Raw genomic sequence first — 15,906 nt, forward strand, 5'->3', positions numbered from 1 at the left:
CTTCTATCTCATTCAAAAAGAAAAAAAAAGGTCTTAAGAAAACTTGGTTTTCTATGGCAGTGAGGAACTGTGGAGTCACTGTTCTCAGGGAAATCTAGGAAATCTAGGAAAGAAGATAGGACTAGTGTGGTTTTCATTAAGACACTCCACAAATATTCCAGTTCTTTATTCCTACTTGTATATTTGAGTTGAAATTACTAGCCATCACTAAAGTTGGGTGTGACCCTGTAACTTCTTTGGCTAATGAAATGTGAAGTGATGCATATAATTTCCAGGTGGAAGTTTTAAGGGCCAATAGGCAATTTACCACATTCCTTTTGTTCTACCGTAGTAAACCACTTCAGTATTCTTCCCTTGAGAACCCCATGAACAGTATGAAAAGGCAAAAAGATAGGACACTGAAAGATGAACTCCCCAGGTCGGTAGGTACCCAATATGCTACTGGAGATTAGTGGAGAAACAACTCCAGAAAGAATGAAGGGATGGAGTCAAAGCAAAACAACACCCAATCGTGAATGGGACTTGTGATAGAAGCAAGGATCGATGCTGTAAAGAGCAATATTGCATGGGAACCTGGAATGTTAGGTCCATGAATCAAGGCAAATTGGAAGTGGTCAAACAGGAGATGACAAGAGTGAACATCGACATTCTAGGAATCAATGAACTAAGATGGACTGGAATTGGTGAATTTAACTCAGATGATCATTATATCTACTACTGCAGGCAGGAATCCCTTAGAAGAAATGGAGTAGCCATGGTAGTCAACAAAAGAGTCCGAAATGCATTTCTTGGATGCAATCTCAAAAACAACAGAATGATCTCTGTTCATTTCCAAGGCAAACCATTCAACATCACACTAATCCAAGTCTATGCCCTGACAGGTAATGCTGAAGAAGATGAAGTTGAACTGTTCTATGAAGACCTACAAACCTTCTAGAACTAAAACCCAAAAAAGATGTCCTTTTCATTATAGGGAACTGGAATGCAAAAGTAGGAAGTCAAGAAACACCTGGAGTAACAGGCAAATTTGGCCTTGGAGTATAGAATGAAGCAGGGCAAAGGCTAATAGAGTTCTGCCAAGAGAACACACTGGTCATAGCAAACACCCTCTTCCAACAACACAAGAGAAGACTCTACACATGGACATCACCAGATAGTCGACACCAAAATCAGACTGATTATATTCTTTGCAGCCAAAGATGGAGAAGCTCTATACAGTCAACAAAAACAAGACCAGGAGCTGACTGTGGCTCGGATCATGAATTCCAGACTGAAACTGAAGAAAGTGGAGAAAACCACTAGACCATTCACAGGTATGACCTAAATCAAGTCCCTTATGATTATACAGTGGAAGTAAGAAATAGATTTAAGGGACTAGATATAATAGACAGAGTGCCTGATGAACTATGGATGGAGGTTCGTGACATTGTACAGGAGACAGGAATCAAGACTATCCCCAAGAAAAAGAAATGCAAAAAAGCAAAATGGCTGTCTGGGGAGGCCTTACAAATAGCTCTGAAAAGAAGAGAGGTAAAAGGCAAAGGCGAAAAGGAAAGATATACCCATTTGAATGCAGAGTTCCAAAGAATAGCAAGGAGATATAAGAAAGCCTTCCTCAGCAATCAATGCAAAGAAATAGAAGAAAACAATAGAATGGGAAAGACTAGAGATCTCTTCAAGAAAATTAGAAATACCAAGGGAACATTTCATGCAAAGATGGGCACAATCAAGGACAGAAATGGTATGGACCTAACAGAAGCAGAAGATATTAAGAAGAGGTGGCAAGAATACACAGAAGAACTGTACAAAACAGATCTTCATGACCCAGATAATCATGATGGTGTGATCACTCACACTCACCTAGAGCCAGACATCCTGGAATGTGAAGTCAAGTGGGCCTTAGGAAGCATCACTATGAACAATGCTAGTGGAGGTGATGGAATTCCAGTTGAGCTACTTCAAATCCTGAAATACAATGCTGTGAAAGTGCTGCACTCAATATGCCAGCAAATTTGGAAAACTCAGTTGTGGCCACAGGACTGGAAAAGGTCAGGTTTCATTCCAAACGCAAAGAAAGGCAATGCCAAAGAATGCTCACACTACCGCACAATTGCACTCATCTCACACGCTAGTAAAGTAATGCTCAAAATTCTCCAAGCCAGGCTTCAGCAATACGTGAACCGTGAACTTCCAGATGTTCAAGTTGGTTTTAGAAAAGTCAGAGGAACCAGAGATCAAATTGTCAACATCTACTGGATCATCAAAAAAGCAATAGAGTTCCAGAAAAAACATCAATTTCTGCTTTATTGACTATGCGAAAGTCTTTGACTGTGTGGATCACAATAAACTGTGGAAAATTGTGAAAGAGATGGACATACCAGACCACCTGACCTGCCTCTTGAGAAACCTATATGCAGGTCAGGAAGCAACAGTTAGAACTGGACATGGAACCACAGACTGGTTCCAAATAGTGAAAGGAGTACGTCAAGGCTGTATATTGTCACCCTGCTTATTTAACTTATATGCAGAATACATCATGAGAAACGCCGGGCTGGAGGAAGCATAAGCTGGATTCAAGATTGCTGGGAGAAATATCAATAACCTCAGATATGCAGATGATACCACCCTTATGGCAGAAAGTGAAGAGGAACTCAAAAGCCTCTGATGAAAGTGAAAGTGGAGAGTGAAAAAGTTGGCTTAAAGCTCAACATTCAGAAAACTAAGATCATGGCATCCAGTCCTATCACTTCATGGGAAATAGATGGGGAAACAGTGGAAACAGTGGCTGACTTTATTTTGGGGGGCTCCAAAATCACTGCAGATGGTGATTGCAGCCATGATATTAAAAGACGCTTACTCCTTGGAAGGAAAGTTATGACCAACCTAGATAGCATATTCAAAAGCAGAGACATTACTTTGCCAACAAAGGTCCATCTAGTCAAGGATATGGTTTTTCTAGTAGTCATGTATGGATGTGAGAGTTGGACTATAAAGAAAGCTGAGCACCGAAGAATTGATGCTTTTGAACTGTGGTATAGGAGAAGACTCCTGAGAGTCCCTTGGACTGCAAGGAGATCCAACCAGTCCATCCTAAAGGAGATCAGTCCTGGGTGTTCGTTGGAAGGACTGATGTTGAAGCTGAAACTTCAATCCTTTGGCCACCTGATGCGAAGAGCTGACTCATTTGAAAAGACCCTGACACTGGGTAGATTGAGGGCAGGAGGAGAAGGGGATGACAGAGAATGAGATGGTTGGATGGCATCACCAACTCGACTGACATGGGTTTGGGTGGACTCCGGGAGTTGGTGATGGACAGAGAGGCCTGGCATGCTGTGGTTCATGGGGTCGCAAAGAGTCAGACACGAGTGAGTGACTGAACTGAACTGAGCTGAAATGATCATAGAAATGTATGAGAAAGTAGTGCTTCCATCAGCCATGGCTTTAGAGCATCCACTATGAGCAAATCTCCTCTCCCAACCTTCACTCAATATGTAGCATGAGTGAGAAACTTTTGCTGTATTAAACCACTATGATTTTTAAACAGTTTTATTGAGATATAATTTATATGCCATCAAATCCTTCTGTTTAAAGTATACAATAGTTCTTAGTTATTTTACAAATTTGTATAACTATGACCTGATTTTAGAACACTTTCATCAGAACAACATCATTTAGAAGAGTTCATCAATAAGAAATCTCATACCGATTAGCAGTCACTCTCCATTTCTCCTTCATCTTCTCAGCCCTAGGCAATCACTAATCTACTTCTGTCCCTATAAATTTACCTATTCTGGGAATTTCACACAAATTGACTTGAACAGTATGTGGTCTTTTGTTACTGGAGATTCATCCATATGGTAGTATCTCTCAGTAATATAATCCTTTTTATTGCTGAATACATTCTATGTATGTACTACATTTTGTTCATCCATTCACCATGCGATAGACTTTTGGGTTATTCCCACTTATGGGCATTTATGAATAATGCTGTTAGAAAACATCTGTGTGAAAGTTTGTTTTGATACGTATTTTTGTTTATCTTGGAATTTCTCTAGGAGTGGAATTGCTGGATCCTATGATGAGTATGTTCAACATTTTGAAGAATTGTCAAACTACTTTCCAAAGTGACTGCATCATTTTAAGCGCACATCAGCAATGCTTAAAGTTTCCAAGTCCTTCACATCCTTACCAACAACTGCTATTATCCGGTTTTTCTTATTATAGTCATTCAAGTGGGTATGAAGTGGTATCTACGGCAATTTTGATATGCATTTTCCTACTGAGTAATGATGTTGTGTGTCCTTTCACATATTTATTTATCATTTTTGTAAATCTTTTTTGAGGAAGTGTCTACTAAATTGATCATTTTATAACTGGTATATTACTTATTATTGAGTTAAAAGAGATCATTATATAATTATTCACAAGTCCCTTATCAAATATTTGATTTGCAAGTATTGTTTCCCATTCTGTGGGTTGCCTTTTCACTTTCTTGATGACATGTTTGCAAGACATAGGTTTTCAATTCTGATAATGTCCAATGTTTTTTTTTTTTCTTTTATTCATTTGTGCTCTAGGTGATATATCAAAGAAAGAATTGCCTAAACCATAGTCACAAAGATTTACTCCTATAACTTCTTATAGGAGTTTTATAGTGTTAGCTCTTACATTTAGATCTATGACACATTTCAAGTACCTTTCTATGTGAGGAGTGAAGCAGAGGTCTAAATTCATTCTTTTGCATGTTGATATCCAGTTGCCCCAGAACCATTTGTTGAAAAGATTCCTATTGGCACCTTTGTCCAAAAGCAACTGATCATAAATATAAGGAATTCTTCCTGGTCTCTTAATCCTGTTCTACATGTGTCTATTCTATGCCAGTACCACACATAGTTACTATAGCTTTGTAACATGCTTTAAAATCTGGTGGTGTAAGTCCTTTAACATTGCCATTCCTTTTTAAGGATTTATTCAACTCATGGAGGTTTTGCAGTTCCATGAGTTTTAAATTCAGCTGAAATTATGCAGAAATAAAGAGGGAGGGAGAGAAGGAATTAGATGAGTTGGAATTTCAGGAGATAGCATTAAATCTGTAGATAAATTTGGGGAGTATTGCCATCTTAATATTGAATCTTCTGATCTATGAACATAGAGTATCTTTGTTTATTTAGATCTTCCTTAATTTTTTTCAACAATGTCTTGGTTTTGGTCTTGCACTTCTTTTGCTAAATGAAAGTGAAGTGAAAGTGTTAGTCGCTCAGTTGTGTCCAACTCTTTGTGACCCCATGGACTATAGCCCTCCAGGCTTCTCCATCCATGGGATTTTCCAAGCAAGAATACTGGAGTGGACTGTCATTTCCTTCTCCAAGGGATCTTCCCAACCCAGGGATAGAACCAAGGTCTCCCACATTGCAGGCAGACTGTTTACTGTCTGAGCCACCAGGGAAGTCCCAAGTTTATTTTTAATAAGATTTTAATCTTTTGGGTGCTATTGTGATTGAAATTTTCTTAATTTCTTGTTTGTATTATTCATTGCTAGTGTTTAGAAGTGGAACTGATTTTTGTAACCCTGATAAATTCATTTATTAGTTCTAGTATTTTTTTAGTAGCTTTTTGGGATTTTCTACATAGATGATTATGTTGTCTGCAAATATAAGCAGTTTTATTCTTTATTTCTAATTTATCACCTTTTATTTATTTTATTTTCCTAATTGCCCTATCTAGAACCTCTGGTATGATACTGAAGAAAAGAATCTCTGAGATTTTTGAGGTTGGTTGCTATTGCAATGTAACCTTGTCTTTATATCAATAATGCAAACATTAGAACGAACAAAATAGAGATGGATTCCATTTAGCTGGCAAAATCAGGGAAGGCTTTTATAAGAATGATTTGGAAATGATAAGCCTTGAAGGGTGAAAGTAGAGATATTCAGTCCCGGAAACTATAATATTGAGTTCTATACCTTGATTTGCTCAAAGTTGAGTGGTAGATAAAGAGTAGAGAGAAGACAGGAAATAAGAGTTAAGAACAGAATATTTGTGACATGGTGTACTGGAGACTTCAGAATGAAAGTAGAAAGATCAATTCGGAGGCTACTGCAGAAGCCTAGAAAAGAAACAGCAAGTGCCAGAGCTGAGACGTAATTAATGCTGCCCATTCCCAGACCTCTCCCGTGCTCACATTTAGACCTTCGGCAGTACCTACACTCCATCGACCCAGACTCCTAGAGCCCCCCAACTCCAAGCTAAGGCTATTTACCAGCTACTGAGCATGAATCTTTATGTACTTTGTTCCTGGCTCTCTTTTGATCTTGGACCCCAATGTCAGAAACAGTATGGCTTTCCCACTTTTAAATTGCTAGATTACTTTTGAAATTCTGTGATCTTCTTTTCTGTTTTGCCATAGAGCCAGGAATCAATGTCTTTCTCTTCCTTTTTCATGTTACTCTAGCCTTTGGCTTAGCTAGATTTCCTCATCTCAGCTGGCTTGCAGTGCAGTAAAATGCAAGGTCCTTGATTCCTACTGGTATCCTGACAACCCTCATCCCCAAACACACAAAACAAGATGCAAACAGCCAAAATTTCTCAGTGGAGTTGTAGTAATTGACTGGTTTGGTTTTGCTTGATTTTACTAGATTTATAAGGATTTTTAAATCTACACATTTTTTAAAATCTGGCATAGTTTTGTTGTCATGGCACCTGCTTCAAATCAATAACTATGACTAGCTGGGCTTCTAACAATTGTTACCATTCCTGAGTATCAGGCATTGTACTAGGTCCTGTAACATGCCTACTGTTCGCAGCAAAGTAGGCAACTCGTGTTCATTTCACAGAGATGGACACAGGCTTAGAGAGGAAAATTTATTAGGCTATAGCCACAATTTTTAAATGTTGGAGCAAGTATTAGAACCCACATTTATCAATTTGTCTCTAAAACCTGCTTCCTCCTATTATAGTCTACTACTTTTTTGAATAGAGCTCATGAAACGCCTTTTAGATTCTTGCTCTTATATTGTTGGTCATTTGACTCTTTGCTTCCATGTAGTCCTTTTATCTATAGTGTCAACTAATGTCTTTTCAAGTAGTTACTTGTCTTATTGGGTTTACTTGTGTTTAAGAAACCTCTAAAGTGATTGGTGTTCATGTTCTTAGAGTCTTGCTCTACACAGACACCATCATTTTGGTGTCCCATACTAAAATGGACTTCCTGAGAATAAGGTTTGTCCTTGGAGCAACAAAGTGTTTAACAAGTGTTTTTTTATGAATAAATGAACAAATAAACTAAATGGATGAATATATGAATGGTAAAGTTTAATAGTTCATTCTTATGACTGGCATTTGCACTGTTTAAAGGCAGTGTCACCCAGTAGCAGAAAGAGCATGGACATTGAATCTCAGCTTCATTGCTCATAAGCTCTGTGAGGATGAACCATTGCTTAACCTAGGCCTCAGATGGTGCCTTTGTAAAATAAGTAATGGCATCATATGGTATATTGAAGACCATATGAGAAAATGAAGGTAATGAATGCAACATGCAGTAAACATTCACCAACAATATCTCCCCTCCTTTACCTTTAAGACCAATTTTGCAACCTAAGTTTTCATCCAACTTTCCTTGTCTTGAGCTAGTTCTCCTTTGCTTGGGTAATTGTATTGGTATACTATCTAGCATTGAGAGATGGAGTGAGTATATCATGATGTTTGAAACTCAGATTGTGGAGCCAGCCTGTCTGCATGAGAGTTCATGCCCCACCACATCCTGGTGATCTAGACAAGCACCTTGATGTTATCTTGCCTCAATTTACTCATATGGAAAATGGGAATAATAATAGTGCCTTCTTCCCAGGGATGACAACTTAGAGTTAAATAAGTTAATGTCTATGAAACTCACAAGACTCTAGCTAGCCCAGTGAAAGTCACTGAAGTGTTTCCTTTATTACTGTTATTGATATTATTGTTATTACTACCACTACCACCACTGCTTCAGGTACTTAAGTAAAAGTGCCCTACGTTTTTCTTGGAAGTAAGAATCTGACTGAATCTCTGGCTTCTTCATTTGCTATTGATCTCCAACCACTGATGCTTACTACTGGATATCACAAGTGCCAAATGCCTCTGCCTAAACTCTCTGAGTTTTTTGCTGCTGAAAATTATCTCCAAGTACTTGCAATATCCGTAAGTGAGTCTGTCTCAATTTCAGGATCTATTCATTCACTGTCATATTTTGAGACATACAGAGTTCAAATGTTCCAAAATTAAGTGGTCCCTAGATCACTGAGTGGGGTGTGTGCGCGTGCATATATATAACCTCTGCTGTCATGTTTTCTGATTCTCTGCTATAAACAGTTTATTTCTCATTTCCAGATAGCAACCCTTCCTCTTCCAATTCATTGTCTCGAATCTGTTATGGTTCTGCCAACCAGGAAAACCTCGTTTCTTTGAATTGTGAATATAGTAAATGTGAAGAGACTCTGACAGAATGCCTCTGGGGATCTCCTAAGAGTCAAGGGAATGAGTAAGTGTTCAGTATATGAACATTCTAACATATAGTATGGCTGCTTAGAGGATCTTCTTAGCTCATTTTCTTAGTCGCTGTTGTGGTCCAGGAGAGGTAAGCTTTTTCACGTTCTCTATGTCTTAAAGAGGTGGAGCCTCATTATTCTAATTTTATTACAAGGAATGTAAAAAGCATTCAATTCATCCCTTGTCTGCATCTTCCAGATACTCTGGCCATGTTAAGAGCAGAGGAAGTGTACTGTACACTGCTGGGGTGGGGTGTGTAAGAGTTTTAACTATCTGACCTCTGACCCTCCTTCTTGTATTCAGAAAACTCTGCACTTCCTGAGTCAAGATGCAGGACAGATGGTCACTCTCCCTGGCCTCCTGGCCTAGGAGAATCCAGAGTGAAGATTACAGGGCAAGAGTGATGGCAGTGTTTAGTGTCGCTGTCAAGGGCGCCAGGGGTAGTATGCAGCGAATGGTGCCCATGGTGGCAGGGGTGCCCAGCACTGTTCAGGCTGCAGCAGCAGAGTCCGTGCTGTCCTAGGTGTCTGTGCTTGTGACACTTTAGGTTGTGGATCCAGCGAGCTGACCTCTCCTGGCCCAAAGCCTAGTTCTCCGTCCCTTCCAACAATATTATTACTATCCAAAAAACTGCTTATATGCTTAAGCCAATCAGCACCTGTTCTGTTGTTTTCCACCTCTGTGTTGGACAGATGGCTTATTTATTATTTTCTGCCCAAACCATTCATAGAGCAAGCACTTGATTTCAAATGACAGTTTATTATTTGAATTGAATTGGACCACATATTGGATTATGGTCTGTACATTTTATCATCATATGTTATTAACACAATTATTCAGAAAAGGTGGCAAAATTCTATTTTGACTTATGAACTTCCTCTTTAATTTTACTCCCCTGAGCACTTCATAAACTAGCAAATAGTGTTCAAATCATTTTTTAAAACCATTTTTTCCCTCTGTTTTCTGCTAGGACTTTTACAATTTCAAGTCTTAAGTTTAATCCATTTTGAGTTGATTTTTCTTCATGGTGTAAGATAAGGGCATATTTTCATTCTTCTGCATATGGATATCTAATTTTCCTAACAATACTTATTGAGGAAATTATCCTTTCCTCATTTGGCACCCTTGTAGAAGATTAGCTGACTGTGTATGCGTGGATTTATTTGTATTTTGTTCCATTGATTGATGGGTCTGTTTGATGCCAGTAATATATTGTTTTGATTACTATTGCTTTGCAACATAATTTGAAATCAGGTAAACAAATGAAATGAAAAACAAATGGGCTTTGTTTTCTTGCTCAAGAATGCTTTGGCTTTTTGGACTCTTTTGTGTTTCTATATGAATGTTAGGATTGTTTTATCTATTGAACTTGGCAATGATATTTTTGGATATGACACCAAAATCACAGGCAACAAAAACAAAAATAAACATATGATATTATATCAAACTAAAAAGCTTTTGCACAGCAAAGGAAATCATCAGCAAACCAACAGAATGGGAGAAAATATTTGTAGGCCATATATCTTATAATGAATTAATGCAACGAATATATAAGAAACTCAAACAACTTAATAGCAAAACAATAATAATAATAACCCAATTAAAACACAGGCAACTAACTGAATCAGTATTTCTCCAAAGAAGACATACAAGTGGATATATGAAAAGATCATTAACTGTCCAGGATACGTGAATCAAAACTACAATAAGATATCAACTCACACCTACTAGGGAGGTTGGTATTTAAAATATGAAAGACTAATGTTGACAGGACGAGGAGAAAAATCAGCCCCTGTACACTATTGGTAGGAAGGTATATTGGTACAGCTTTTATGGAAATCAGTATGGAGGGTCCTCAAAAATTAAAAATAGAACTATCATATGATCCAGCAATTCCACTCCTGGATGTATATTCAATACATTCAATTTAAATTCTCTGGGCCTCTTGTACTCATCTTTGAAACTGTTCATAGAATTAAAGGATATGGAGTTTAGCTTTGACTCAGTGAAAATATAAAAATTAGTGTAAATCAGCAATGTAGCTAACATTGCTATCAAAGTAGAATGTTTTATACCCTATATTATTTGGTTTTTCTAACAACTAAAAATGCAAATGATATTCATCAATTTGGCTAAATGTATCTTATGTGTTGGTATCCATGTGGGATATTATAATTAATCTATAGTTTGGTGTCCACAGATCTAGTTTTGACACTGGTTTTGCCAGCCACCAACTGAGTGATCTGCGACATGCCATTAAAATTGCTTGATCTGCTTTTTCATATTAGAAAAATAGGGAGGAGGTAGAAGTATAGTTTATCCATAACCTACCTCACAGGGTTAGAGTCAAAATGAGTTAACAGGTATGAAAGTGCTTTGTAAAAAGTAATTCTCTAAGTATGGATTATGGAAGAAGAATGTCATGAGGTGGAAAAATATTTGATGATCATAATACAAAAATAAAACATTTAATTTAGAAATATAAACTAATCTATAAATTTTTATTAAGAAACTTACTTTCTTCTACTTTGTATGATGTGCATTGTGCTATCATAACAATGTAATTGTTTAGAAGGTTGCAAGAAGCAGAAGGCTCAAAAAATACATTAAACAGATTTGGAAGGGGGTGGATATAAAGTTAGAATTTCTGAGTCATGAAAACATCAGATAGCAATTTCAGAAAGGTGTAACTTTATTTAAAACCAAGCTGCTGTGAATTCTATCATGCTGCAGACACCTCTGAATCAACCATCTCTGTCGGCAAATTATTATGGTGACAAATTCTCACATAAACTGAAAATTTCCATTTTGTAAACAAGTGGGTTCCTGATGGTTTGGATGATATCCTGAGCTGGAACTTTGGAAAATGAACTCCTTGTTTGAATGACCCTGTGTAATCCATTTCTCACTTTAGCAAAGAAATTCAAATATGTATCACCCTTATCAGGGAGCCACTGTGAACAATTAATGTAACATTAAGTTTAATGTACTCTTCTACAAGTTTCAGACACACAAAAACACATAGTTGGCTTCAACAGCTAGATTTTATGAAACAGAACAGTATGTGTTTTATTGGTCATCTTTATAACACTAGGAGTTCTATTCCCACTTTTATCCACAATAGGATAGATGCTGAACACTGGCTCAGAAGCATCCAGGCCAGAATATTTGTTGTACAAGCAGGTAAATACTTGGATCTTTCTTCTGCTGAGTCAGAGTCAGTCACAGGGACTCTGATTATGTCCTTTACAATCACCACCCCCATCATCTAAGTAAGATAAACTGAACAGGTGATACAGCCATGCAGCTGGGTGAAAAGCCACCAGGCTTCATGGGGAAGGGAAGGAGATGAGGTACTTTGGCATACCATTGACTTTGGAACAAGCAACCTGTACATACATCACAAGAGGTATACAAGGGTTATCAAGTGGAGAGATAAGAGAGGTATTTGGGCCAGACCTCAGATCCAGTGGGATGAAATGAGACACCCATTAAAAGTCTTATACAGAGTCTTAGTGTCTAGCTTACAGATGTTTAGCATATCAATATTATTGTAGTTCTTTTTCTCCTGTTCTATAAAATTATTTTGGGGGGGGCATCATCTATATACTGACAGGAGTTGAATTCCTTGACAACAAGGAATCCTTCTAGCATTATGAGTAGAATAAACATAGCAGTTATTTTACCTTTGAGCAGCCCTTTTTTATCAAGGGCTGGCATCACTATTTTATAAAGATAGGAACCTCTTTGTGGTCCTCTGGTCTGCTAATTGGGGTGAGTGAGAGGATAGAGAAGGGAATCCCTCTTCCTGATCACAAGTTTGGCCCTGAGTCCACTTTTATTTTCCAGTTTCTATTTCCAGGTGCTCTTCCACATGCTCCAGCCAGCTTCAGGGATGATATGAGTTTACCTGTGGTCTTATGAGGAAAAAACAGGACCTAAAGACAACAAGGAATCTAGAAGTCTTTGTCATCAGATCAACAGCTGGAAGATCAACAGATCAACAGATAAAAGCTGGAAGTGTCTAGTCTTGTGAGATCTTACGGCAGACCTTCTTTCCTATTTTGGTCTATAATAACCAGTCTTCCACACCTGTGAACACAGGCCTGACCATCTATTGTTCAGGTTACTAAAGATGTCAGCCAGGACCAGACCTGGGCAAAATTAGAAAACAGAGGTGGTGTACTGCAAAGACTACTGAGATAGGGCCCCAAAGCCTGGATTCCAGCCTGGGCATTAACTAGTACATGACCTTGGACAAGTCATTTCTCCTTTTTGAGACTTGGGTTTCTTTTGTGTATGTAAAATGGGAGTAATAATAACATGTTTGTAAAGTGTTTTAAACAGATAAAGCAATCTCGACACTGTAAGTCAGGACCTGCTTTCCACATTGATGCCCACCCATTCCCTTGCCTTTCCAGTTTCTCGCCTTCCCCACTATCCACTTCCATAGCCTACAGTTAGTTCCACAGGGTGGGAAATATATCTAGTTAATTCATAACAAAGTGTTAGCACCATGCCTTCCCTTATGCCATCTGCATGCTAATGAATGAATCTCTTGTTTTAGGCTACCCGATGTTAGCAAGAGACAGGATGGAAGAAGTAAATGGGTGTGCCTGTCTGTGTGTATGTGGCAGGGAGGTCATGTATCCTCATGTAGAAACCTCCCGAATAACCCAAGACAGCAGCCTGCTCTACCTAATGCAAAGCTGGCTGTACTGTGCCGGGAGCTTTCTGAAGCTTGGCCCCATAGATACTGTTAAATTCTCTCTCCTCTGCATCCTCGGTCTGCAGTGACACTGGCAGATGCTAAACTTCGGCCTGTCTAGAACAGTTAATTAGGTTACAGAGGCTGCCAAAACTCTCAAAGTCATCCTATGAAAATGAAATACTCTGAGATCTGAAACAAAGGTCAGAAGACACAAACACTAATTTGATTTTTAAGAGAGAAACCACAAAATGGGGAGGGGGGCAGTGAGAAAGAAAGGGAGGCAGGTAGGTCCTCGACAATCTGGCAACTCTGCACCATAAAACAACATGGAGACGTGGCATGAAGTGGTCCTGGCTCCAGCAACAAATACTGTATATTCATAAAGAATGATACTGTAATAGACATACTATATTCATAACCTCTTCCAGAGAGCCCAGTCCAAACCTCCTGGGACATCAGGAGAGCTTTCAGACAGTTCCCCTTCCTGCTGGAGAATGTCCCCACCTGGGAGTAATGACGCTGGAGAGAGGAAGGAGATAAATTGCTAAATGGAAATCAGTTGAATGAATACGTGGGCATGTTCAAGGTCTCTTTATTGGTTTCATCAAATTATTACAAAGTAAGAACTGCTGTCTGCCCTCGGGTTCTCAGTACTGAAGAGGCAGCCTTAAAAACCTAGAGACACAATTCTTCAAAATGGTTACCCCGAAAGTGTGTGTTGGTGCTGCGGTGGGGGTAACAAAAGGCAGCGGTGCGTAGGACTTCACTGCCACCAGCAGGGGCCAGAAGTGCATGTCAGGAGCTGCCTACAGCAGAAGCCCCAGGCCAAAGGCTAAAACTGGCAGCTGAGGCTGTCTTCACCCCGTGCCCACCCGCCCCCTCCACAATCTCAAAGATTTGGAAAAGCTGTTCTTCCTCTCTAAAACACAGTTGTTCCTGCCTTAAAGCTCAACATCAGGGGTTTGGAGACCAAACTCCAGTTAAGGTTCCAAAACACCCTCCTCCCTTACCCCACCTCACAATCCCACTTCCTGCGTGCCCTGGGATTTGCAGTATTTTGAAGGTGCAGTGGAGTGTGGCCCAGAGATGGCAATTTTAGGTTCAGTCCCTTTGCATCCCATGTCATCCCTTGCACTGTCCACCTCACGTCCCGACCCCTGGTTTACAGCCCCGCAACCGCTCTGGCCGTGTTAGATCCGCTTCAGGTAAACCCAACTCACGCTCTGCACGGACTTGGAAAAGCTGCCCTATGCCAACTCTGATCTCTCGCACCTTGCGCCAATCTGCGGCCACCTGCACTTTGCGGGACGTTGCGCTGGGAGGCGCTCCCCGGAGTCCGCACTAGCCTGCGGTGCCCAGGCGCGCGCCATGCCGCGCGGGACTCCCGGCATCCAGCCTCCCTTCCGGCGGGTCCCGGAGCCTCGGCTCTGGAGGAATGGCCCGGGAATGCGCCGGGGCGGGGGCAGGAAGGACCCCCCTGGAGCCTTAGAGACCTCGGGAGGACTCCCCGCGGAGATCAGCTCGAGGAAGGGTTCCGTGACCACGCGGCGAGGAGCACGTGAGCAGCGCTGCTTTGCTATAAGAACCCCCGCTCTGCTGCGCGAGGGGAGCGAGCGGAGCGGCAGGACGCGGCCACCTGCGCCAATAAAAAGGGCGACGGTGATACTCCCTCCAGGACACCCCAGACGGTCCCAAGTTTTGGTGCTTAGGACCCTGGAGGTCCGGGCTCCGCGGTGCGTCTAACTTTGAGGCGAAATTCCCAGCACTTAGGCAAAAACGCGCAGACACCAGCACGCGTGCGTTTTTGAAGATGCTCAGAGCTTGTTTGACCTCTAGTAGAGTTAGAGGAGGAGTAGCAGAAACCCTGAGCTAATTTCTCGTCCTCCACTGAGCAGGCAGCTAGGAGCGCCCGGGCTCGCCTTCAGAGAAGCTCGGGAGATCCCTAGCGGCCCGAGACCCCCGGCGCCCCAGCCGCCCTTTAATTAAGTCGCAGGATGTTCCTGCGCCCCGCCGGAGGCAGCTGGCGGTAAACTCCAGACGCCTTTTGTAGATAAAGTTTGGTCCGCTCTACTTGCCGGCTCCATCCCGGCCGCGTTGTCCGCCCCCTCCTCCTGCAACGGGCGCGGGCGGGGAGATGGCCGCGGGCTCGGCGACCGGCGCGGGCGCTTCCCGGCGCAAAGGGGCGCCGCGCGCGTAGCCGCCGCCACGCTGACCTCCAGCTCCCTCCTGCTACTGCGCTAAGCCGGGGCAGCGAGCAAGGCGAACGCCCAGAGGGGCCGGAGGAGGCGGCGAGAGGAGCCAGAGGGTCCATATGGCCTCTCTCCGCCGGCCGGTGGTGTGCGCCACGGAGCTCTCCCGCGGCCCCTCGGGTTCGGAGCGGCTCTGAGCGGCGCCGCCTGCGGGAATCTACCTAGCCGTTCCGCGGAGCCGCGGGCAGGAACCCGAGAGCAGGAGTCGGCATCTATTCCTCCCTAAGGGCAATGTGGCCGGCCGGCGCGGGCACCAAGCTGCCCTGTCCCCGGGACTCTGCGCTCCGGCGGGCGGCTTTCTCCGGGAACCTCACCGCCCTGCCTTCTCACCTCGTGCCAGCCGGCCGTAGCGTCCGGGTCTTCATCAGCGCCAACCCCGAAGGTATGTCCCTCGCTTGCTCTTGTCCGTCTGCGCGGCGGGAG

General features: G+C 41.6%; 1 protein-coding gene across 1 annotated transcript in view; it reads left to right on the forward strand.

Annotated features, from left to right (window-relative positions):
- The first annotated feature begins 14,554 nt into the window (after positions 1-14,554).
- The window catches only part of NWD2 (NACHT and WD repeat domain containing 2), a 133,753-nt gene continuing 132,401 nt past the window's right edge, over positions 14,555-15,906 (forward strand). The window contains exon 1 of the mRNA XM_061419889.1: positions 14,555-15,865. Within this exon, the coding sequence (XP_061275873.1) occupies positions 15,715-15,865 (151 nt within the window). The 5' untranslated portion in view covers positions 14,555-15,714. The remainder of the gene's footprint in view (positions 15,866-15,906) is intronic.

The sequence above is a fragment of the Bos javanicus genome, chromosome 6 (assembly GCF_032452875.1).
Source record: "Bos javanicus breed banteng chromosome 6, ARS-OSU_banteng_1.0, whole genome shotgun sequence".
Taxonomy (NCBI): domain Eukaryota; kingdom Metazoa; phylum Chordata; class Mammalia; order Artiodactyla; family Bovidae; genus Bos; species Bos javanicus.